This window comes from Mauremys reevesii, linkage group 11 (genome assembly GCF_016161935.1).
Source record: "Mauremys reevesii isolate NIE-2019 linkage group 11, ASM1616193v1, whole genome shotgun sequence".
Taxonomy (NCBI): domain Eukaryota; kingdom Metazoa; phylum Chordata; order Testudines; family Geoemydidae; genus Mauremys; species Mauremys reevesii.
The window spans coordinates 34,646,231-34,670,856 of NC_052633.1; the positions used below are offsets into that span (position 1 = coordinate 34,646,231).

The 24,626-nt window shown below is 40.3% G+C and overlaps 2 protein-coding genes across 13 annotated transcripts in view; one reads left to right on the forward strand and one right to left on the reverse strand.

The window, feature by feature from the left end:
* PJVK (pejvakin) overlaps window positions 1-24,626 on the reverse strand; it is a 39,402-nt gene that overhangs the window by 13,262 nt on the left and 1,514 nt on the right. The window contains exon 1 of one of the 6 annotated variants that reach the window (XM_039494781.1): window positions 2,825-4,469. The exons of 1 other annotated variant lie outside the window; for it this stretch is intronic. In XM_039494781.1, coding sequence (XP_039350715.1) covers window positions 2,825-3,035 — 211 coding nt within the window. In that variant the 5' untranslated portion in view covers window positions 3,036-4,469. Of the gene's footprint in view, window positions 1-699; window positions 869-2,824; window positions 4,470-4,512; window positions 5,592-6,038; window positions 6,097-9,272; window positions 9,326-24,626 lie in introns of those variants that run through there. 4 more of the 6 variants (XM_039494783.1, XM_039494786.1, XM_039494782.1 and 1 more) reach the window with 4 other exon arrangements.
* On the forward strand, window positions 5,566-24,040 carry PRKRA (protein activator of interferon induced protein kinase EIF2AK2). Of its 7 annotated transcripts, none has more exons than XM_039494794.1 (9): window positions 5,567-5,691; window positions 8,770-8,939; window positions 14,071-14,152; window positions 15,051-15,129; window positions 17,228-17,345; window positions 19,823-19,920; window positions 21,151-21,325; window positions 22,437-22,483; window positions 23,022-23,149. In XM_039494794.1, exons 1-8 carry the CDS (start codon window positions 5,606-5,608, stop codon window positions 22,457-22,459), a joined length of 831 nt encoding a protein of 276 aa, XP_039350728.1. In that variant the 5' UTR covers window positions 5,567-5,605; the 3' UTR covers window positions 22,460-22,483; window positions 23,022-23,149. The 7 variants fall into 7 exon arrangements, with proteins under 7 accessions (XP_039350723.1, XP_039350728.1, XP_039350722.1 ...); XM_039494791.1 differs by lacking the exons at window positions 5,567-5,691; window positions 22,437-22,483 and adding exons at window positions 5,764-6,366; window positions 7,109-7,168 and having other exon boundaries at window positions 23,022-24,040; XM_039494789.1 differs by lacking the exon at window positions 22,437-22,483 and having other exon boundaries at window positions 5,566-5,670; window positions 23,022-24,040.

Here is a 24,626-nt window from a genome sequence, read left to right on the forward strand (position 1 = left end):
CATGCCCATATACAGAAAATAAAATAGAAGTCCATTAGGTTAGAAACAGAATAATACCTAAATACACAGACATTAATGGCTGAGAATTATAGTAGCGATTCAAACCAAGTCTGGCATAGTGCAAAACTGTTACTAATTTTACAGGACCAAACAAACTAAATAATGGGGGTACCACTCTGAAAATATCAAAACACAAACTTTATTCTTTTGGGGTGAAATTCAGAGCAGCAGAAGGGTCTCGGACAAAAATCAGACATTGGAATTCTTATAAAGTACCCTTTCATCCATAGATATCAGAGCTCTTTACACAGGTGAGTAAGTGTTATCCCCAATTTATTAGTGGAGAAACTGAAGCACAAATGAAGTGACTTGTCCCAGATCACATAGTACGTCAATGGCAAATCCAGGAACAGAATTTAAACTCTTAACACCCAGTGTAATGCCCTATACTAGACTACATCGCCATTCTCATGATATTAGGAGTGGCTGTGGTGGTATATAGGACCTTTGGTTGGTACAAGGGTGGTTTATGCCCTCTGATTATTTTTTTTAAACACAGTCCTCATTGCTGAAGAGTCCCATATAAAAATCATTTTAATAAGTGCTGAGTTTCTAGTTATATTAATAGTGGCAATTTAGCTAAATTTGTTTTTCATTTCTGTAATACCTGTGTGACACACATGAGTACTAGTAGCATACCTGGCTTAATTTCCTGGCCCCCATCATCTAAAGGGAGTCAGTTAGAAAAGGTTAATACACCTGTCACATGATACAGTGCAGCATCCATTGATTTCATTGTCTACTTTTATAATTTCTTCTGGAGAAGTAGCAAAACACATAGTAAGTCGTCTGACTTTCTTGAAATTTTGCATGTACGCAGATCTTGGTATGAACTAAAGAATCAATTTTTGTTTGAACTCTCTTCTAACTTAATAGGCATTTTTAGTTAATATTTTCCTTGTGATTCACAATATATTTCTGTTCTACTTGTGGAAAAAATTAGAAGATACTGGTTGACAATATAGCATGACTGAAGTCTTTTATTAACAAAGGAAGTTACAGACTTTACATAAAGTGAATTTTAAAGCTTTTGAGTGACACTTCTGTTGTGATTTTATTTTTAATAAAGTGTTTCATATATTTCTCTCACAATGCTAAGTGGCTTGTCACATTTTCCAGTATCTTCGTCATCCAAAAAGTAGAAATTCAATTACAAATTAAAGCACATTGTCCTCATGAGATGTAACCCCTATTGAAAAGACACTGTCAAGATGTTTTGTTTGTTTGACCTTTTTAAAACTAGATTTTACAAGAAATCTTTTGCAACTTTTACTTACACAAGTAATCTTATTGAATTTCTCATAGGTGCAAGGCTAGAAGAATTTGACCCTATTTGTGTGTCAAGCCTCCGTGTAGTCTTGAAATAGAAATTTTTTTCCTTAGTGGATTTTTCTGCTTTCAAGTGCACTCACTGCATTAAAGAATCATTGGGCCAGAGCGAGAAGGAATGACTTCATAGCCCGGTGGTTAGGGCACCCATCTGGGTCATGGAGACCCAAGGTCTAGTCCCCATGCTCCAATGATCCTTTAATTATTTATACACAGTTGAACAGCTTCAATTGAAGAGTGAGAGAGCGAGCCCCAGGGTTCAGCGGTTAGAGGGCTCTCCTGACACAAGGGAGAGTCTCTGTTCAAATCTTCTCTCCCCATCAGACACCAGGAGGAACTGAATCTGGATTTCCCCCATCCCAAATGAGTGCTCTAACCAGGAGGCTAAAGTTATCAGGTGGGCACCACCTCTTTCTGTGTGGAGTGAGGTAACTACCTAACTCCCCCTTACAAGAAACAGCTTAGGTGGTGTCTAAGCCACCTGATGCTAGGAGAGGGGGTTCTTGGTTGTGGAACACACATAGAGATAGACACTTCTCTGCAGCCCGGAATTAGCCATCTGTCTTAAAAACAGCTTAAGTCACACAGCTCTTGTCAGTCTTTCCTACTGGCTAGCTTAGGCAGCTCCCCATCTAGTGGATCGCATTCTTAAAGTGCCTATCTTGTGACATTCATTGTATAGGGAGTTTAGGCACCTAACTCAGGCTATGTAGATCCCAGGTAGTTCCAATTTTCTAAGCACGTATAAGCTAGGCATTGTGACATTCAGCATCAGACCACTTTTGTGGATCTGGACCTATAGTTTAAATTTTGAACCTCCCACTTAAGACAGAGTCTCCTTAAGATTTATTCGAATTATATATATCTAGAGGTAGTTACACTACTGAAATATTTCACTAAATTATAAAAACAAATTACTATGGCCCAATTCTTCAATCAGATCTGCATGGGCAGACCCTTGTGCTTGAACAGATCCCCATTTAGCTGGTACAAGAGTTCAGTCACATGAATCAGGACTGGAGCCATTATTTCTATTCAACAGTGACGCTTCATGGAGATGCGCCTTGAAACCGTATATATAGTACAATAGAACTTTAAATAACTGGTAAATAACATAGGCTAACATATTTTATGATAATACTTTTTAAATACACATGGCTGAATTATACTTGCTATTTATTAATACACAAAAATAATCAAGATTTGTCAATAAAATGGATTCCTGAAAATTATTCCAGAATTTTAGCTATTTAGTAAACATATTTGTGCAGTTTTTTAAATAGAAGTTTGACTATTTTTATAATTTATTTTTTCATTTCTCATTAATTGCATGACTAATGAAGATAATTATATATACTAATTAAATATAAACCCGGTCTATGTTTACTGCAAAACCTTAATATTTCAGGTCTCAAAGAAGAACAGAAAAACTTACCAGCTGAAATTTCTTTCTCTCCCTGAAGAATGTCTTTTAGGGTGAAAGGTGTCGAAGCAAATTTAGATTTTTTTGAAAGAAAACATTTTCTCTTCTTAATAACAAGACTCAGAGGTTGGTATTTGTCAGCTTCACTGAGGCTAGGAACAGGGACTAATCTCCCACTGTCACCAACTTGCTTAACAAAGTTTTTGGTAGCAGCAGCAAACATAGTATGGCATTAATAATAATAAAAAACCTTGTATCAACTGCAGCTTCCAACTCTCAAACCCACATGGCAAAACTTAAAGTCTAGCTGCTTTGTTTAAAGCCTAGTTAGATTTTACTTGGAGAAGAGAATCAGTAGGGTCATCACCAACCAGCTTCTACAGTGTATTGTTTTCCAGCGTCCTTCTGTTGTGCTATCTAATCCAGTGCAATGAATAATAAATTAACTGTGTAAACTGATACAGAGATGATTGCTCAATTTTTAGTAGTATAATGCCATTATTTGAAAATAAGTAAGATGATTGCTTTAGAATCAAAAGACTACTAAATTCTGCAGTCATCTTTTTTTGTTGTGATTGCAAAGACAATTATATATTTGCTGTTTAATGTGCCTGTTATCCAGCTGATCCCAGGGAATTCACCTGAGCAGACCTGTTGAGCTACACAATTGGAGGCCGGGGGAGGTTCCTTTCAGTAGTGGTTGAATAATAACTCTATTAAAGAGCTCAGCCCTGAAGAAATAAACTTCAGATTGTGCGAGCCTTTCTAATTTTTTTCTTTAGTTGATGTGTACATACGACTTTACTCAAAGTTAGAGGATTTTACTGTATGTTAATCTCTGCTTTTCTCACGCTGGGGAGAGACTTTGCTCTGTGTGTTGTGACTTTTGCTGATGTTTACTGTCTTTTCTGGCTGGTTGGTGCTTTTGGGTCAGGAGGGCTTGGTACACGTGTAATATTTTCTGTTTCAGAAAGGATATTCTTGTGTTTTATTGCCTCTCCCCACATGATTATGTGTGGATTTTGTTCTGTGAGCTTGGGAGGGCAGAGAAGAATTTAGCAGTTTGTTCCTTCATGGATGGTGGTGTGTCTGTGTGGCAGAGGAGGAAGGTTGCTGGGGTGTGTCAGCATTTGGTAGGAGGGTGTGACATAGTAGGATACAATCCAGGCTAATGAGTAGCTATGTCACCCCTTCCCTGTAACCTGGGGTGCCTTTTACAATGCCTTGCTGCTGTAGCCTTAACCTGGACTGCTCACAAACAATCACCAGCATGTAAGTCGCTCCCAGCTATGTCTGTATGTGTGCTGCAGCCAGCCACCCACACTTTGGCTCTTATCAACCTTAGTTATGCTGCAGGTTGACTCCCACATATCCCTGTCCCAGATTTTCCCCCAGAAACATATGTCCTGTACTGCACAGTCCCATCCCCCCACTTGGACAGTACAACTATCCTGAGTCCATTATTACTTTATGGGAATAATATGCATAAAACTTGTTACCATAAATGGAGTTACCCAGACATTTCAACCTGAGCACATTTGATTAGATATAAAAAGTTTAACAACAACAAAGAGAGAGCTTTTGAGTACAAGAAATGAGCCATAAAAGTAAAAAATGGTTACAAGAAAAATAAACGTAAAATGCTTACTAGTGCCTAACGTAACAAACTACATTAGATTCAAAACAAAAAGTTTTCTTACCACATGCGCTCAGGAGTCTTACACTGACTAAACTCTTTAGGTCAGGACACCTTCCCTAGAGTATTCAATAGCTGCTGCCTTTGTTTCCTCAGGTGCAGTGAATGCAAAGGGCATGGAAAGAGACAGAGGGGGTGCCTTCGGGTGTTTGACCCTCCTTTTTATAATTTCAGTTCCCCTCTTGAAACATTTCCAGCTGAGACCCAGGAGATGAAGAGTCTACCAGGAAAAATATTCCCTGATGGTTTTTTCACCTGTTTGAACTTCATCTTTCCTTCCTGCTTGATGACTCTGTTCACTGGTTAAATGCAAATTAAAGCAAGCACACAGTCCTTTGTTTAGGACAGACCAATTTGCCAATATCTGTTTGGGCACACTGTGGGGTTTGGAACCTGGGTTAATAACGACCACATGGTTAGGGGACATGTTAGAAACTTCCCATACAATGTTGCCATACATTGTTCACCAGGACATTACTAAACAGCAAGCTATGGATTTTCAAGTGATAGCTTACAGGGTATATTTTGTATAAAGATTACTACAATAGTGTATAGGGGATAAATTAGGGTTGCCAACCCTCCAGGATTAGCCTGGCGTCTCCAAGAATTAAAGATTTATGCCATGCGATGAAATCTCCAGGAATAACATCCAGCCAAAATTAGCAGCCCTAGGGTAAACACGGGGGTGTACTCCACCACAGAGGGGCACACGGGATTTTGCTAGGCTTTAAGTGTGTTCATATACATGAGTGGAGAGTGGCCTATCCTGGGGCTGACGGAGGGGGAATATAGGGCTTCCCTCTCCGCCCCATGGCTGTGTCCCGGGGGGGGGGGGTTGTGCATCACTCGCCAGGCCAGGCCAGGCCATACAGGGTGCGCTGGGCGAGGGCCGGGCCCATCTCCCCCGGCCCCACAGGGTGCGCTCGGCGGAGGGCAGGAAGCACTGTCGCCCCCCCGGTAGGTGCCGGGCCCCGCAGCGGCAGGAAGGGGGCCTGTGCCGAGCAGGAAAGGCAGCTGGCCCCGCCCCCACAACACGCCACTAGGGGGCGCGCTTCGCTGGAGGCGGAGGCGGCGGCGGCGGCGGGCCCGGCCCCGCCATGTCTCGGGAGACGTTCCCGGCCGCGACCCAGCAGAGCCCGGAGGCGCAGGACGAGCCCCGCAGGTCAGGGCGCAGTGGGGCATTGTGGGTAATCAGGGACCCCCCCCTCCGCCCCCCATTCACCGGAGGTGCGCGAGCGGCCGCGGCCAACTGCTGCCTGCGGGGCTGGGACCGGCCGGGCTCGTGCCCCCGCCCCATTTTCGCTGGGCCCAGCTGCCCCGGTTCGCAGCGGAGCGAGCGGGGAAAACGCCGGTCCCTGCCCGCGGTTTGCCCAGCGTGAGCCCGGTCGGCCCCAGAGAGCGGCCAGCTGCGTCCCGCCCTTCCCGGGCTCTGACCCGGCGCGGGGCCTTTACCCCCGCCTGCTCTCCGCGCAGCCAGCGGGGCTGCGAGTGTCGCGGCTGCACCAGCCGGCGCTCGACTCAGTCCCTTACCCCCGGAGGCGGAGTGATGCAGTTAGAGGCAGGCTCAGTAGCCCTTGCACTCAGCTCTCCGTGCAAGACGCCTCTCAGTCATGTCCGTGTAAAGTTAACGCTGTTCGCGCTTGTCAGCAGGACTCAGCATCCCTGAAAAGGAGCCACCTTCGTGGTAGAATGTGACAGCTGTTCAACATGGCCCACTTCCTTCATGCACCCTGTCCACTTCAAACCAGAAGTGGTGGACTTATATGTAGAGCGACAATAATCACCCCCCGGGCAAGAAAGATCCTGATCCTCAGAAGTATTTAGGTCCCCAAGAGCCCATCTTTAAAACAGTGCCATGGTACATTTTGACAAATGCTCAGGAACTTGTTTCATGATACTTCCAGCAGCATTAATGTTCTGTCATCCTAGTGGTGTAGCAAAATAAATAATGTAGGGAAGGGGAAAAGTAGTCCAGGTTAAGTTCCAAGCCAGACAAGGACAGTGTTTGTATACCATGATCTTACAAACTCATGTGTTTGACTTTAAGCGTGTGAATAGTCCTGGCCTAAAACACCAGTTCCTGAAATAGCTAGGCTTTTGTTGGAGGACAGCTATCCAGATACCGTTAACTTTTGAACCTGATAAGTTTTGAGATGGGTGCAAGCTCAGTCGTCTATCGACCTGTCACCTTCAGATCCTCCTCAACAATGATTGTTTCTTTGCTGTGGAGAATTATTAAGCGCTTTTGGTATCCAACCACTTGTCCATGTTGTAACTGAAGACACTCCCAGTTGTCTTGGTGATCAGAAGACAGTGTTAGTTACTTGTAATATAATGTTATTTGGCAAATATTTTCTTTCCCCTATTCCTATCTGCTAATAGAACAGTTGCCTACAAAAATCTGGCATTTGTTTTCTATCACATTATATAACTGATTCGTTATTGCTGTGTTTAAGACTGATCCTGTATTTTAAGTGTTTGTTACCTAATTTGTATTCTGGTTTCATAGCATGCAGCTTCCAGCTGAAAACCACTTTCCCTCCCCCATTAATTGTCAGTGCAGGCTTTCAGCATAAAATAATTTTTCTTTCATCATTTAGTAAGATCAGTTTGATTTTTCATAACTTGAATGGACGATGACAAGCTGTCTTGAAGCACAGGTAATGAGAACCTTTCACAAGGAGGTCAGTGATTTGAATCCAGTGGGGTTCAGTAGTAACCAAAATTCAGAGACCTATGTAAACTAACTAGAGTCCATCTGTTTTTTTGTTGATAGGTGTCCGTATTACAAAATGAAACAAAATGACATTCTTGTTGGCAATTTCAACATATTGAATCATCAAAGTCTATGTGTGCTTCTCATTTTAGGCAGCCTCTTTAGAAGAGGGCTGGGGTACACAGGATGGCACTTCATAGAGAATTTTGCACTGTTACTACTGATACTATAATAGTGCTGTGACTAGTCTCCTGATTTGTCAATCTGGTATTCTTTGTGCACTAAATTTGCTTTACACTGATAGTTCTGAATAGTCTGCAAATGCATGTAGGTCCTCCTGATGCAAAAAAAATCATACATGTGCTTGGCTTTAAATACTTGTTGCCTAGCCTATTGGGTATTAAGATAGAAAAGTCTTGTAAATCTGAGAAACTGCATGTTTTTTTTGTTTTCAACATATCCCTCTAACTCTATCCCTTCTTTTTGCCAAAAGCTTTTGCCAAATCCTGTTGCTTTTTCCTCCACAACGGTTTGTAAATTAACTTTTCTGTCTTCCCAAATGCTAAATACAGACATGCCTTAGTTTAGCTTAGCTTGATCATGTTGTGACCTACCTGTTTTTCCTCTAATCACGAAAGTTCTCAAACCCCTCAGGGGGTTGCAAGGTTGTTATGTGGAGGCCTCAAGTATATGCCTCCCAGCTAGCTAGCAAGTCGGCTGTGAAGTCTGCACTAGTAAGTCTGCTGTGAAAAGTGATATTAACAAACACACAAATATCACATTAAAATAGTGGTAAATAAAAAAATGTTTTTAATTTATAAAAGGGGTCACACTCAGAGGCTTGCTGTGTGAAAGGGGTTGTAAATACAAAAAGTTTGAGAACCACTGCAATCTTTTTCCTTTCTCTGCTGCAGCTAAAATACTCTTCCTTTCTTGCTGTTCTAGTTTTGATGTGCCCATCCCTAGTGCCTCTTATTGGGCATTTTGAAACAAGTTTAAGCTCAGACCTCTGAATAGCTTTTCCACCTACCTACATCTCTGTTCTTGTTTCCTTCTATGCTGCAAAATAAACTTCACATATATGAATGGATGCAAGGCCCTACACACTGAGAATTCATTAAACTATTTTTTCCTCATCCAGATTGGGGGGCAGGGGGGAGGAGATTGGTAATTTTATCCTTTTACTGTAGCTAGAGCTGGTTTAAAAAAAATGGAAATTTGGGAGATATTGGCCTAGTGAATTGGGACTCAGTAAACATGGGTTCTATCCTGGTCTACCATGGGACCTTGGACAAGTACTTTGCTTCCCTATAACTTGGTCTCCCCATCCCAATGTAACGATGCTTGTCCTTTTTTGTAAAGTGCTTTGAGATCTGTGGATGAAAAGCGCCACAAAAGCCAAGTAGTAAAATTATTTCTTCAGTGTTTCAGTGAAAAAAAACATAAGATTCAGATTATTTTGACCAGCTTTAAATACAGTTTTCCCTTCTAAATTATTTTCTTTTGTAAATTATTCATCAGGAAATCTTATTCTTTTCTTTGCAGCTTGGAGGAAATGATTGTTGACAAACCAGGGAAAACACCAATTCAGTTGTTACATGAATATGGCACAAAGGCTGGTATCACTCCTGAGTACAAGTTTGAGAAGGCTGAAGGACAAGTACATCTTCCAAGTTTCACCTTTAAAGTCACAGTAGGTGAAATAACGGGCACAGGTCTGTAATGTTGCTACCCTTTGGTATAGTTGTTGGCAGTGGTTTAAGAAAAAAAACAAAACTTTACATTATTTCTAATGTATTTTCCAATGAAAACAACAACAAAAAAGTAATGATTTGACCATTTATTTCATTTATTTAATAGGTTAATATGCTTTGCTTTTGGTCCTTCCAGTACTTGCCAAACTTCAATAGCTTTGCCTAAAAAGCAAGTTTTTAAACTTTGAGTTTCACATGTGACTAAACTATCCATTAAAACAGTGCAGTTTTAGGCTGTTAATTCTGATTTGATATTTTCAGAAAGTACAGTAAAAAGACAAAGATAAATATTACCTTGGCTAGGAAAGAATGTTCACTGGCTGAAGGGAAAATCTCCAAGAGCTGCCTGCTAGCTTGAAGATTCTGGAAAACCTAACCTAAATAGGGCTGTTGATTAATCGCAGTTAACTCATGCAATTAACTAAAATAAATTAATCCCAATTAAATAATAGCGATTCATCACAGTTTTAATTGCACTGTTAAACGAGAGACTACCAATTGAAATTTATTAAATATTTTGGATGTTTTTCTACATTTTCATGTATATCTTGTATTCTGTGTTGTAATTGAAATCAAAGTGTATATTTTAATTACAAATATTCACACTGTAAAATGATAAACAGAAGAAATAGTATTTTTCAGTTCACCTCATCCAAGTACTGTAGTACAATCTTTGTCCTGAAAGTGAAACTTTCAAATGTAGATTTTTCTTTTTGTTACATAACTGCACTCAAAAACAAAACAATGTAAAATTTCAGAGGCTACAAGTCCACTCAGTCCTACTTCTTGTTCAGCCAATTGCTAAGACAAACAAGTTTGTTTACATTTACAGGATATAATGTTGCCCTCTTCTTACTTACAGTGTCACCAGAAAGTGACAACAGGCATTTGCATGGCACTTTTGTAGTCAGCATTGCAAGGTATTTATGTGCCAGATATGCTAAACATTTGTATGCTCCTTCATGCTTCGGCCACCATCCCAGAGGACATGCTTCCATACTGGTGACATGCGTTTAAAAAAAAAAAAAAAAAAGTGTTAATTAAATTTCTGACTGAACTCCTTAGGGGAGAATTGTATGTCCCCTGCTCTGTTTTACCCACATTCTGCCATATATTTCATGTTATAGCAGTCTCAGAGGATGACCCAGCACATGTTGTTCATTTTAAGAATATTTTCACTGCAGATGTCACAAAATGCAAAGAAGGTACCAATGTGAGATTGCCAAAGAGAACTACAGCCCTCGACCCAAGATTTAAGAATCTGAAGTGCCTTCCAAAATCTGAGAGGGATGAGGTAGGGAGCATGCTTTCAGAAGTCTTAAAAGAGCAACACTCCTATGTGGAAACTACAGAACCTGAACCACCAAAAAAGAAAATCAACCTTCTGCTGGTGACATATATAATGAGCATGCATTGGTCCACACTGCTTTGGATGGTTTTCAAGCAGAACCCGTCATCAACATGGACGCATGTCCCATGGAATGGTGGTTGAAGCATGCGCATCTGGCATGTAAATATCTTGCAACAGCGGCTACAACAGTGCCATGAGAACACCCGTTCTGACTTTCAGGTGACATTGTAACCAAGAAGTGGGCAGCATTACCTCCTGCAAATGTAAACAAACTTGTTTGTCTGAGCAATTGGCTGAACAAGAAGTAGGACTGAGTGGACTTGCAGGCTCTAAAATTTTACATTGTTTTATTTTTGAATGCAGTATTTTTGTACATAATTCTATATTTATAAGTTCAACTTTCATGATAAAGAGATTGCATTACAATACTTGTATTAGGTGACTTGAAAAATACTATTTCTTTTGTCTTTTTACAGTGCAAACACTTGTAATAAAAAAAATATAAAGTGAGCATTGTATGCTTTGTATTCTGTGTTGTAATTGAAAGAAATATTTGAAAATGTAGAAAACATCCAAAAATATTTAAATAAATGGTATTCCATTGTTTAATTGCGCGATTAATTTTTTTAGTTGCTTGACAGCCCTAATTTTAAATTAATCTGTTTGGAATAAACTACATCTATTGTCTTCATGATAGAGCACTAAGTATAGAATTAGTACATGCAAAAATATTACATTAAAGGAACATTATGGTTGTAAAGTCAAGCACTCAAAAGCCAAGGAAATTCCAGAATTAAAGTTGCCCATATCCTTGATTTGGCCCCCTTGTACATAGCCATTATGAAAATTACATGCTCTAGTATATATTTCCATATGATCACTACTTCAGTGAAAGCATAGTTATTCATTATTTCTCTGTAGCCTTGTCAACATGTGACCCCAGGTCTTAAATACATACCATTTAAGCCGTGCACCAAATAAGAAGTTGTTAGTTTCTTCTTGGGTGTTTCTATCATCCTTTCACCAAGGTAACTGAATGCTTCTTAAACAATGAATTGATCTTCAGAACACTCATGAAATTAGGTAGTCATATTATCCTCATTTCACAGATAGCAGAACTGAGTTGCAAAAAGTTTAAGGTCAAGATTACAAGTGTCTCCACTAATTTTGGATGCTCAACTTGAGATGTCTAAGGCCTGATATTTCAGAGCACTTTGCATTTTTGACACTTTGTATATTCAAAGCACAGTCCCTATTGACTTCAGGTGTGAGTGCTCAGACTTCTGCAGATCCAGACCCAGGAGTCTCAGGTTGGGCACTCAAAAATGAGGAACATACAATTAGTGGCTCCCTTTGGAAAATTTTAGTTTGTGACTTGCCCAGCCGCCTGAAGGAATAGTGAGAGAGGCAGGAATAGAATCTAGTTCTCTGGGATGGCATTCAACATGAATAACCAGGAGAACATCCTCTCTCTTCTTGCAGTCCCTGCCTCATTCACTACACAATTTCCAGGAGGTTGGTGCCACCAGAATGAGAGAGCACCTAGACTATCATCAGAGAGACTGAGTGGACCCAGTGTGCTCAGCCAGCCAGGGATTGTCTACCCTGTGTGTCCTCAGTCGTATGCTCCAGGAGGTGAGGGCAGCCTTGCCTCCCACTTCTCTCTCTCTCTTTCCTGGAGTGGGTCCTGTAGGTAGGTGCTCTCCACCCACTGCTCACCTCTGGCCCTCCAGAATTAGACATTGGACCCCTACCCCATGAGCCTCCCAGCCACCCCCAACACCCAGCCTGAGCTGGCTGAATGACATCCAGCTGTATCACCTCCAAACCACCAAGGAAACATCTGTAGGCACTTGTGTTTCATACTATCCACTTCATTGACCTTGTGTCTCCCCCCAGCCCACCTCCCTAACACTAAGTGGTGGGACCTGCTGCCACCTGAGTTGGGGAGGTAACCTCATGGTCCATCATATATTCCATTCTGGTTCATGGCCCACGAGGGCTATCAGTTGGTGACTCCTCCATGAAGCCATAAGCATGGGCATGTAGCTGGTGCACTTCATGAACTCCCCCAACACCTGTCCTGTCTGCAGTGAGCGGGAGATCCTGGCACACATCAATGTACAGTGTGTCAGTTTGCAGCCTGTCTCCTGGCTCCTCCAAAACCTGTTACAGAGGTTCTGGCTGCACTTTTCCCTCACACCTCCTGATCCTTGCACACCCTATCCGTGGCCCCACAAAGTTGCAAAACCTCCTTATAAACCTCCTGGTGCTGGCAATACTGCCATCCATCATACCAGGAGGAAGAAGCTGGGCAGGGCTCGGCAACTGTGGAGCCTATTTCCAATCCTGTGCGAAGTCATGTCTCCAGGCAAAGTTCCTCTGGGCCAGTAGTTCTAAACCAGGGGTACACAGAGGTCTTCCAGGGGGTACATCAACTCATCTTTATTTAGCCTGTTGTAAAACTAGGCAAATATCTAAAGCACTAGCAATTTTTCAGTAATAGTGTGCTGTGACACTTTTGTATTTTGATGTCTGATTTTTGTAAGCAAGTAATGTTAAAGTGAGGTGACACTTGGGGGTACACAAGACAAATCAGACTTCTGAAAGGAGTACAGTAGTCTGGAAAGGTTGAGAGCCACTGCTCTGGGCAGTGTCCACTGACTCCTTAGATGCCTTTGAGGAGCAGTGGGCACTGTCTGGGTTCTCTGCTCAGTGTCCTCATCCAGTTCCCTGATTTTCACCCTTTGACCTTCACTCTCATCCCTGTTTTTTCATTTGTTGTCCCCAGTGTTCACTTGGGGCCCAGGTTCACTAGTTTCCCCTGCCGCCAGCTAAGGGGCAGGGCCTTTAGCTGAGGGCAGGCTTAGGTCTGCCATCTCCCAGCAATCACAATAGGTACGCGCTTTCCAGCTTCTGCTACAAACAGCCTCCATTATTACACAGCCCTGATTCATACCCCAAGCAGAGCTATGCAGCGAACTGAATGAGGCAGGGTTTCTGTTGGTGGGGAAGTGTGACCATGTGCATATGATAATGCACATGCACATGATTGCTGAATTAAGGATGCACAAGCTACCTTAAGCTTGGTGTTTCCTGACTTTTGCATACTTGACTTTGAAACCTTAAAGTTTAAGTATAGTGTCTTGGGATGTCATAGACAAGGTTTGGTTGTGTTTTTTTTTAAAAAGAGACTTAAGACATTCTATAACATAGAACATAGTTAATCAGCAGGGTTCATACTAAAGTACTTGAGGTAAAGCAGCAACTGATAGTAATAATACTGCATGCTGTCATTCTTTGTGGGGTTGATGTGGACTACCGCTAGGGGGAGATGAAAAGTGGTTTTCAGAGCTACGTATTTGCTGACAACAGAGGGATACAGAGACTCAGGACTTCCGGGTTCAATTCTAGATTCTGGAGGAATGTTCTGTTTTGGTTATATAGAATTCTGCTCTTTATGCCCCCACCCTCCCCATGTCTTTCTCGGCTACTATATAACCCACCCTAGATTCCCTCAGCAAAGGCACTATAGAGAAAGCCACCCAAGCCTGCCTTCTGAGGACCCCATCTCAAACCCCATCGTAAGGGCAAGAGGGAGCATGTCAAGGGTGGGGCTGCATCACATAATGCTATAGAGATTCCAGACAGGGCTGTTACCTGTTATAACAATTTAACAAGGCCGTCATTAGTCACATGCTGTCATGCTTTAGGGATATCAGATTGTCTATTTTAATACAGGTGAAGGTCATAGCAAGAAGATTGCAAAACACAGAGCTGCAGAAGCTGCCTTGAACGTTTTAAAAGGAAATCCAAGTATTGGGTGAGTTAGGAGTGGCTGTATTGTACTGCACAAAATGTCACTGCCGATCTAAATATGGCATTAAAAGAAGCTCTGAACACCAAAAAAACCCAAACAAACTATCAGTTCATCAGTTGGAAGACTTCCGTTTCTTTTTGAGGAAAGTTTTTTTCTAATTTAACTCTCAAAACTGACACTCTCTCAAACTTATCAGAGGGGTAGCCATGTTAGTCTGGATCTGTAAAAGCAGCAAAGAGTCCTGTGGCACCGTATAGACTAACAGACGTATTGGAACATGAGCTTTCGTGGGTGAATACCCACTGTTACTTTTTCTGTAATCTGGATTCTTATATTTCATTATTTTCCTAGTGAAACTCTCTAAGATGAAATGGGACTAATGTCTTTTTTCAGGTGCTACTTCTGTTGCAAGATGGTGTACTGTGTAACTTGAAGCTGTTATACATATACAAAAAATGTACATGATTATAGTATAATAATTGAAGGCACCTCATATATATTCAGTTTTTACTATTTTTTCTGTATAACTGGTCAATCTGCTGTTTGTGTGATTCCCCACCTCTGCCCCCCACCCCAGCCATGAAGGAGAGAAAAACATGTTTAAAATAAGTATCCACAAGTTGCCAAGGGACACATTAATATTAGGTGTATCTGGCTCTAAAATTTTAGATCTCAAATAATTACGATATAGTGTTTTCCACATCTGAGAAGATGGAGATTTAGCCTTGGACGCTAATCATGCAAAGATTTCAATGGGACTACTCACGTGTGTAAAATGAAGTGCATGCATTAGAGTTTTGAGGATTGAGGCCCTAGGTTATTAATGGATTAGTGCCTAATTTATGTCTTCAGCAGTTTTAACTTAAAATTGTCAGTTTAAAAAAAAATTAAACTATTTTAGTCTTTCAGTGCCAGACTCCATAGTTCCAGATTCTCCAAAGCAACCACAAAATCAAACCAATCCTATAGGTACATTACAGGTAAGATGTAACTTTTTTGCATTTTAAGACCATCATTGCATATAGTTCAGCTGTGTGTAAAATGTTCCTTACAAAAAAATGAATATTGAATAAGCCTGAATTTAAAATCTATTCTGGTTCTTAGACTTGTCAGGCATTATTTACACTAAACTAGCAGCTACTTTTTGAAGTCATTTGAACTTTTTATTTATTTATTTATTTTAAAGTTACAGAAGGCAGCATAGCAAGTAGTACAGGTCAGAAAAGAGCAAGCACTAATTGTGTTCACTGCGGGGAAAGCATGTAGAGAGCCAGCTGTAGTGAGAATATGAAATGTGTATGCAACTAACTTTACTATTATAATTATGTTTAAGTCCAGTTAACACTGTCAAAATAAAAACATGGTGTAAACAGGTTTAGACATGAACATTTGGCTTCCTATAAGATTTTCTTTAAAATGTTCACAAAGCTGGTTGAAACTGGAGACCCGTAGACAACATATTTAGAGGATTATTTTTCATGTGTTCTGATGAATGTAAGGTGTTCTGTATTTCTGAAATTTAGAGTGTTTATGGAAGAAGAGGAACAGAATATTATGTACAGAAATCTGCCCATTTAAATAATGTTTCATGTCTGCTTTGTTTGACATTTTCATATGAAACATTTAGTATCACAGTTAATACACACATGCATTAAGTGCTAAAGTTTTAACACTGTAGGATGAACCCTTGAGGTCTAAACACAGAGTGCTGTGCACTCTGCCTCCAATCCAGGGAAGCACTCAGCCACATACGCCTTGCTGGATTGGGGCTAGAGTGCTCAGTACCTTGTGGATTGAGCCCAGACACCCAACCTTGAAGACAGTTTTGTATGTGCTTTAAGCACAAGTAGTCCCATTGACTTTGAGGGGGCTTCATATTAAAGGAAACTGCAGTGTTTTGACCTAAGTTTACTTGCATGGCTCTGAAGAATCTCATGGTTCACAAATGACTAGTTGTAAGAATGAATCAAAAACTGAGTTTCCTGCTGGACATGAGATTTGGTTGCTTCTTGTTTAACTTTTTTCCAGAGACATATTTAAGGTAGATGGTACAGAAAGCTTAGCTTAAGACACCACTTCCCTTAACAACAGTTTTCATTAAAGAATAAGTCCTTGAAGCCACATTTCATGACCATTGCTTTTAAAAACTTAAATCTAGTCAAGGTGTTTCTCTCTCTTACATACTCACATCCCTTTCATCTCCTTTAAAATATTCCATTTAGGTACCATTCTGCTCTTCAAGAGATATAACATAGAAACTTTAGTTGAAAGGCATGTCTCACTACCAGGTCAAAAAGAAAAACTCACTACCAACAAGACTAGGATTGTGTTTTTTCTACTACTGTGTTTTTATTTTAATGCTGTGGGTACAGTATTGTGATATGTTCACTGTCACTAGTTTTGTTAATTGATTCTCTGTTTTAAGCAGGCTGACCTTGCCAAATCGGTACTATAATTTGGATAGTCATATTAAAAATATGAAAAATTAAAAGAATTGAATTTAATAGCTCAGAACAATTAAAGGAGGAACTGGCACGTATTCAAGGCTTAAAGTTTCAAGTTTGACTAAACAGCTGAGATTGAAGCTGGTTTTTAAACTTTTCTGAACAGGACCAGGTCCCTCTCTCTTACATGGCATTCCAAACCCTGCCAGCCTGAAGAGTGAGGGCTCAGGATCAACACCCTACAAAACCACCCTATGTCCTTTCATTTTTAGATAGGGTTTTAGGCTAACACAGCTCTTTAAAATGTAACTTACTAGTGTTTGGAGGGCTTTTAGGTGTGCTGCTAGTATTTGCAAATACCAGAACAGTCTTCTCTGTTTGACCCCATCTCTACTTTGACTTCTGGTAAATGTGTTATTTTAGGTAACTTATATCCTTGTGTTTTCCCACATCAATATATTGTACTCTTCAAGCTATTACTGAAATATTTTCAGTGTTATGGTGGTAAATGTGTTTTTAAAAATGGACCAATGAGTTTTGCTAAGCAAAGATGGTAGCTGTTTGAAAGGGATGTTTAGAGACAGACCAAAGCAGAATTTTTTTTATTAGTCAGGTCTAACCTCTGTTTCTTTAGGAACTGGCTGTTCAGAAGGGATGGAGACTTCCTGAATATTCACTTGCGCATGAGTCGGGGCCTCCTCACAAGCGGGAGTTTACAATGACTTGCAGAATAGAAACATTTGTAGAAACTGGTATATATATATATTTTTAAATCAACACAAAATGTAGCAAATTTAGAATGTGGTCAGTTTCCATAACAGTCCCTAATTAATTGTTAGTGTTCCCCACAATTAATATAAAACATTAATATTGTACCTTTTTTGGTTCTTTTTTAAAGCAGATTCATGACATACAAAATGCAACATTAGCACACTTAAAATATTTGCTATTAGCATTTGGACAGTGAGGATACATTTTCAGTTCCCTAACATTAAGGAAGAAACCATTTAAAAAAGTGTGCCTTTATTTAACTTGAAAATGCTGGAAGTTATGCTGTTAAATTTTAAAATGCAGACTTGCAGTGCTTTTAAATATTAGGATAAGTGATTCTGCACGACAGTTCTGTCCTATTACCTCAAAATTGGCAAGAGAATGTGCGAATACATTGCATAGATATCCTAAATAGCATTTGCACATAAGACTTTTAATCAAGCTATTTAAAACATTGCATCTAAAACATTTCCCAATGCAATAGAAGTTGTTGAATGATACCTCCACAGTGTACTGAAGTAAAATATTCCATCTGAAGTTAGCAACAGACTATGCAAATACGTAGTAGTTTTATTTAAACAAGTATTTGATGAATGACATTCATGCATTGTGTATGTTGGATAACCTGCAAAAATTTTGCATTGGCACTTAACTCCCTTGTAAACTCTAGAGTTATAAGTATAGAATTTGCACACAAGTGATTCTTGACCAGCCTTTCCAACCTAGTGACTAGCATTTGGTTAGCTGCAAATAACCCATCTTCAAATGAGATTGTTTTGGAATTTTTTGGTGGAGGGGAGTACTCCCTGGTTGTGCTTAGTGACATTCTGATATAGAATTTAGGCTTTCAGAAGTTATGGAAAGGGATTGGTGAGGAGAAGAAGCAGTTTGAAATACTTAGTGCAAGACACAGTGGACTTGTCTACACTACCGCGCAGGGTAGATCTAAGATACGCAACTTCAGCTACGTGAATAGTGTAGCTGAAGTCAACGTACTTAGATCTACTTACCACAGTGTCTTCGCTGCGGTAAGTCAACAGTTGACTCTCTCCCATCAACTCCACTTGCACTTCTCATTCTGGTGGAGTATTGGAGTCGATGGAAGAGTACTCAGCGGTCGATTTATTGCATCTATAGTAGACATGATAAATCGACCCCTGCTGGATCGATCGCTGCCTGCTGACCCAGCGGGTAGCGTAGACAAGCCCTAAATCTTCCTCCTCAGAACAGGTATTTACCTCCAGCTTTGAAGCTCAGTAGTAATGATAGAGGCAAATAACCATCTTGCCCTAAGTTTTTAAATGCTTAATGTGTTTTCTTACAGCTGAGAAATTGGAGGTTTACTTACTTTTAATGGAGTCTACGGGAGAATCCTGCTCTTTAAATTACTATAAAATACATTCTAAACCCTGTTTCCTTAGTGTAATTCATAAGACTAGATCAGACAAATTCTCTAGGAACCCTGAATACCTGTAACCATCAGTGGTTAACAACATTGCATTTACAGGGAGACTTTCAGGTTGAATTCAAGTCAGGTGGATTGCTCAATGATTTGGGTCACCCATTTAACCCCAAAACAGGTGGCTAATGATTAAAATGTTGCTATCTGATGTCTCTTTGGTGGTCTACATGAAGTGAGTTGATTTTAGTCTAGTTCTTAGTGAACAGATGTCCTCCATCACAAAACCACTACCATTGCAATTATTAACTAGCACCAATATTGGCAGTCTTAGCAGAAAGAACAGGAGTATTTGTGGCACCTTAGAGACTAACAAATTTTAAGGTGCCACAAGTACTCCTGTTCTTTTTGCGGATACAGACTAACACGGCTGCTACTCTGAAACCAGTCTTAGCAGAGTGTCCCAGGATTAACTGGACTTACAGACTGAAGTGTTTTTTCACTACAGGAGGTGATCCCTTCAGTTTAGAACTGAGTTATTCTGGAAGAACAATGTGAGAACTTGCACAATTTCATATCTTCTGCCTGTTCTGAGTATAACAGAATAGAAGGCTTCAGTTCTTTTAACTAAGTACCTTTCAGTTGTATTACAATTCTTTCAAAAGAAGGAAAATGTGAGTAAGAGTAAGCTGCAAGAGTGTTTGTGTCAAGATATTATTTAAAATGTTTTATAATAATGAATCTATTTGTGGAACCCCAAACACATCTAAAGACCAAATTCTGCTTATCTACAGATTGAATAATCAACAAGCTGTAGTAATTCAGGAACTCAGTGTTGCAGCAGTGTGCCCCCAATGCTAGTCCACTAGCAACAGGATTGAAGTCAGTTTATTTCACATAAGCCTTCAAACAGCAGTCAGATAGTAACAACTTATTTCTTACTGTTTGTGGTAAAATTGAACCAGCAACCTACAGAGAATTATCAGTCCTCTGAGCCACTAAGTCTTCCTCAGTGATTTTTCTCTTGTTAATACTCTTTGGTTTTGTTTCTTTATGCAGGGACTGGGACATCTAAGAAACTAGCAAAGCGAAATGCTGCTGAAAAATTACTTGCCAAATTCCACAGTTTCCCTCCAGATAGCATCAATATTTCCTTAGTAAGTAATGGGCAGAGCAGCATAAGTGCCATAAATCTTATCAGGCAATTCAATGACAAAACAAAATATGGTCAGACATTTTCATTATCACAAAGTTTTATACCATGTTCCTATTTCTAGATGGACCCAAAAGCTCTGGGCTATCATCCAAATTTGCATCAGATTATTAGTATGACATTGGTGGAAGAGACTATATAAGGACAGCCACCATTAAAAGTAGGATTTTTCTCTGTGCTATTCTTATTAATTGGCTTCAAATAACCCATCCTCCTATTTAATAAAACAGAGGGAAGGAATGGCACACACAGGAGGGAGGAAAAGAGCTATGTTGTATGTAGATACCCTCATTTGACATTATGAGGAAGGATATCAAACAGGGATAATTTTTATTTGACCAGTAATATAAGGGAGTTCTGGGAGCAGGGAATCTGGAAAAAGTGGGAGGGGGGAATAAAGTGCAAAAAGTAAAATAAGTGATTAGTGTTTTAGAATCTGTTTGCTTACTACAATAATTATAATACCTTGACACAGACAACACATGCTGGTGAAATATAAATATTTGCCCAATTAAGTGATTGGGAAACATAATAAAAATACAAGACAAGATGGCCTATTAAAGTGTACCTTCTGGGATATATTAGGTTTGTTCACACTAAATTTGCATGGCATATCTAGGGTATCAAGGAGGCCATCAGGCAGCCACTGCTGGCAGCTGCATATGCTTTGCTTTTCCCAAGCAGCAATACACATCACTTCATTCAACAGTATTGTCTGCACACTCTCTTGTAACAGGCACTGTGGAGGAAGCAGCCATGCAAGAGGCATAGAACACAGGGCCAGACCAGTTTACAAGGAGTGGAGAAATGAGGTTGGCTGAAAAGAGGGAGAAGGCACCAACTGTGTTTGTGAGGAGAAGAGGAGCAAATATAGAGGAAAAAATGAAAAATAAGAATGAGAGACGGGGAGAACACAGGCAGAAAGTAAGAGAGTTGTAATCAGGCCAAAGCATAGCATAAGGAATAGGGTAGTGGGCATCCAGGCACCGTTCCATCACTGGGGCAGTTGAACAGAAAAGCTGGGACTCACTGAGACACTATATAAAGGTGCTGTGTGGAAGTTTGCATTTTCTGCATTTTTGTAGATAAAAGTGAATATTGCATGATTTTTTTTGTTGCTGAACATTTTATTAATATGTAAAAACAAATCTAAACCCTCTTCAAATGTTTTCAGGGAAATGAAATGGGAAATAATTTAGGATGCACATGGGATGCCTTAAGGAACTCATCAGAAGAAAAAATTACCTTGCTGAAGAGAAGTCCACTCAGTATTCCTAATACAGACTATGTCCAACTGCTTGGAGAAGTTGCAGAAGAACAAGGTTTTGTTATAACATATTTGAATATAGGTATGACTTTTGGTGTGTTAATATTGTAATACATGAATGATACATTCTTCCTCTCTGATCCACACTTAAGCAAAACATGCAGTGATGTTAAATGGGAGCTCTGCTCATACAGCATAAGGAAAACTTTGCCTTAAGGCTCTAAGCCTGCAATTGATATATGTGGGTGGAGGCTGCACTCACTTGCAGCTCCACTGAAGTCATGGTTTGCCCACATGAGTCTGATTGGAGCCTAAATTATTATAACTACAGAGGCATCCAAGCCTAGATTTTGCCATTATTTATGGCTAAGGCTACGATGTAGTCATGGGTATTTTTAGTATATAGTCATGGACAGGTCAAAAATTCACAGGCCCATGACCTGTCTATGATTTTTACTAAAAATACCTGTGACTAAATCTTAAGGGGATCACTGCTGGGGGGCGCCAGGACTGCTGCTGGGGCGGGAGGCATCTGGAGGGGCAGCTGCTATGGAGGAAAGCTGGAAGGCAGTTACTCCAGGGGGCTGCTGCCGGCAGCAACTGCACCAGCTGCCCAGGCACCACTACCTGGGGCTGCCTGGGGAAGCAGCTATTCCGGCTGCCCAGGGACCACTGCCAGTGGCCGCTCAGGGAAGTGGCTGCAGCGACTGGCTGGGCACTGCCTCCAGCAGCAGCTGCACCGGCCACCCAGGGACCGCTGCTCAGGCGGTCTCTGGGGCCAGCCGCTCTGGCTGCTACTCGGGCAGTCCCTGGGGCTAGCTGCTCGGGGCCACCTGAGCAGTGGCCTGTGCAGCTGGCTGTGGGGCCACTCCAGCAGCAACTGGGGTGGCTGGCCCCAGGGCCACCTGACCAGCTGGCCCCAGGGCCACATGTTTGGGGGTCAGCCACACTGGCCCTCACAGAAGTCATGGAGATCGTGGAAAATCACAGAATCCGTGACCTCAGTGACAAACAGTGAGCCCTATTTATGGCTATGAACATAAGAGTCAAAGACTTCCACATCCCCACTTACTATGATTTCAGAAGTTTGGTCAATTTAGCTGGAATTGTAAATTTTCTCTTCCATTCTCTTATTCTGATTCTTATTTCTCTTTTTAAATCTCATGTTCTCCCTCGTGTTACCACCACTTGAGCTGTGACACAACCTTGCAACTAGGAAAAGCAGATACAATCTTGTATGGTAGTTAATACCACTCATTTTTTATTGCATTAAGATGAAAAAAGTACTGTATATGCAGTCTGGACTATACAGACTTTTGGCAATGTACATACTATTCTTAACCCTCCAAATAGAGATGTCCTGATTAATAAGAAATTATGATGGTACAAAAGTGTTAGCTTTGATCTCTAGTAACTAATTTACAAGTATCTAGCACATTCTAAAAGTTAGTTCGACACCTGCATAGTTGATAATATTTCCAATCATTCTTTCCAGCATTATTACCAAAATAACTATACATGCTGCACAGCAGGAATAGAAAGAGCTGGATGGATCATTCAAGAGTATAGTCAACATTCTGTCCTTATCCTTCATAAACTTTCCATAAGTGTTTTGGAAATTAATTCTGTGTAATAAGTGACTAAAAGTCACAGTGTGGTTGTATACGTGATTTTAATACATGTCACTTGGAAAAATTTGGGGGTAACAAGGGAACTTGTGCAGTAACTTATACAAGGCATAATGTTGAGCTAATCCTTTTTTGCTTATATAATTTCAGAAGAGCTGAGCGTGAATGGACAGTACCAATGTCTTGCTGAACTCTCAACCAATCCAGTCACAGTTTGCCATGGTACTGGGATTTCTTGGGGCAATGCTCACAACGATGCTGCTCACAATGCATTACAATATTTAAAGATCATGGCTGGAAGAAAATAAACTTGAAATAGAAAAAAAAATCTTCTGATAAAGATTTAACTTAAAAGATATTTCCAAAGTTGGATGTTTTCCCATATATGTAGTTCAAATTAATTTTGGGCTATTTTTAAGTCACTCCACAAACACCGTTTTAATTATGCATTGCTTTGAAATGAGTCAATCATAAGGTTTGCATTTTGGATTGGTTTACTGTATTTAGCTCTCAGTATTGTAAAGCAGTGAGGACATTAAATTACTGCTTACATACTTACTGAAGAATAAGTGCTCCCTTATGGAAAACCTGTAGGGAGAATTATAAATTTGATACCAAAGTTAGAGAACACAGACATCAGAGATGGTAGCTATAGGAAGACCAATCCTACAGTGTTCTGAGTACCCCCCAAACACCATAGTTTTCAATGTGAGTTGGGGATTGTCTGCTCTTTGCAGAGGCAGCCCTCTGAAGAGCATATTCTGTTGCTGTTTATACCTCAATGGAAAGGTTTTTGATTATATGCTTTAATATCATAGAATATCATGGTTGGAAGGGACCTCAGGAGGTCATCTAGTCCAACCCCCTGCTCAAAGCAGGACCAATCCCTAATTAAATCCCCAAATGGACCCCTCAAGGATTGAACTCACAACCCTGGGTTTAGAAGGCCAATGCTTAACCACTGAGCTATAAAAGGTGGGAATGGTCTTTTATGAATGTTCCCATTTTATTTTATTTTTACTGTGTGTGAATGGTGGCCTTTTAAACCCATTATCTGAGATTGGAACTTGAAAGCAATGTAATGGCTACAGAAACATCACTGCCCTCTTTTATTAAAGATATCTATAAATGTCATTAGCTGTTCTTTAATAAATTAAGGTTAACTCCTGTAACTGGTATTTTTCTTCTTCTTTTACTAGTTCAGTCACACATTCCAAGAAGTTGGATACACAGGGTGATCAGGTGTCCAGTTTTCGACCAGAACCTCAGGGAAGAGGTGGGGCTAGGGTGTTCAGTTTTGTGCCAATAAAAAGTTGGCAGCCCTAGGGATACATGTTAACAGTCCTGTATTTGGGGAATGTATTTGTTACACCAATAAATGCAGATGTAACCAGTTGTAACAGTAGAGTGATAGGCAATCAGAATGCTGCTATTCAGTACAAGGAGAGGGAATATATGCCTTGTATTTTAGCCATTCAGAAAAGCTATACTTAAAAGCCTAATTTTTTATTCATAAACAGGAAAATGTATTAACTAGTTTTTAATTGAAGCAAATAGTCAGCAATCTAATTTGGTTGAAAGATTCCATTTGAAAAATATATACACTTATTTCAGGTACTCTGGCTGGAAATTAATGTTGCTGATACGATACACTTTTTAGGCTTATAAAGCAAGGAAACAAGAGTTTGTTAGAGCTTTTCTAACATCTTTGCTGTTATGTATTGCATGGGTCTCAGAACAGATTGTGATCCTGCA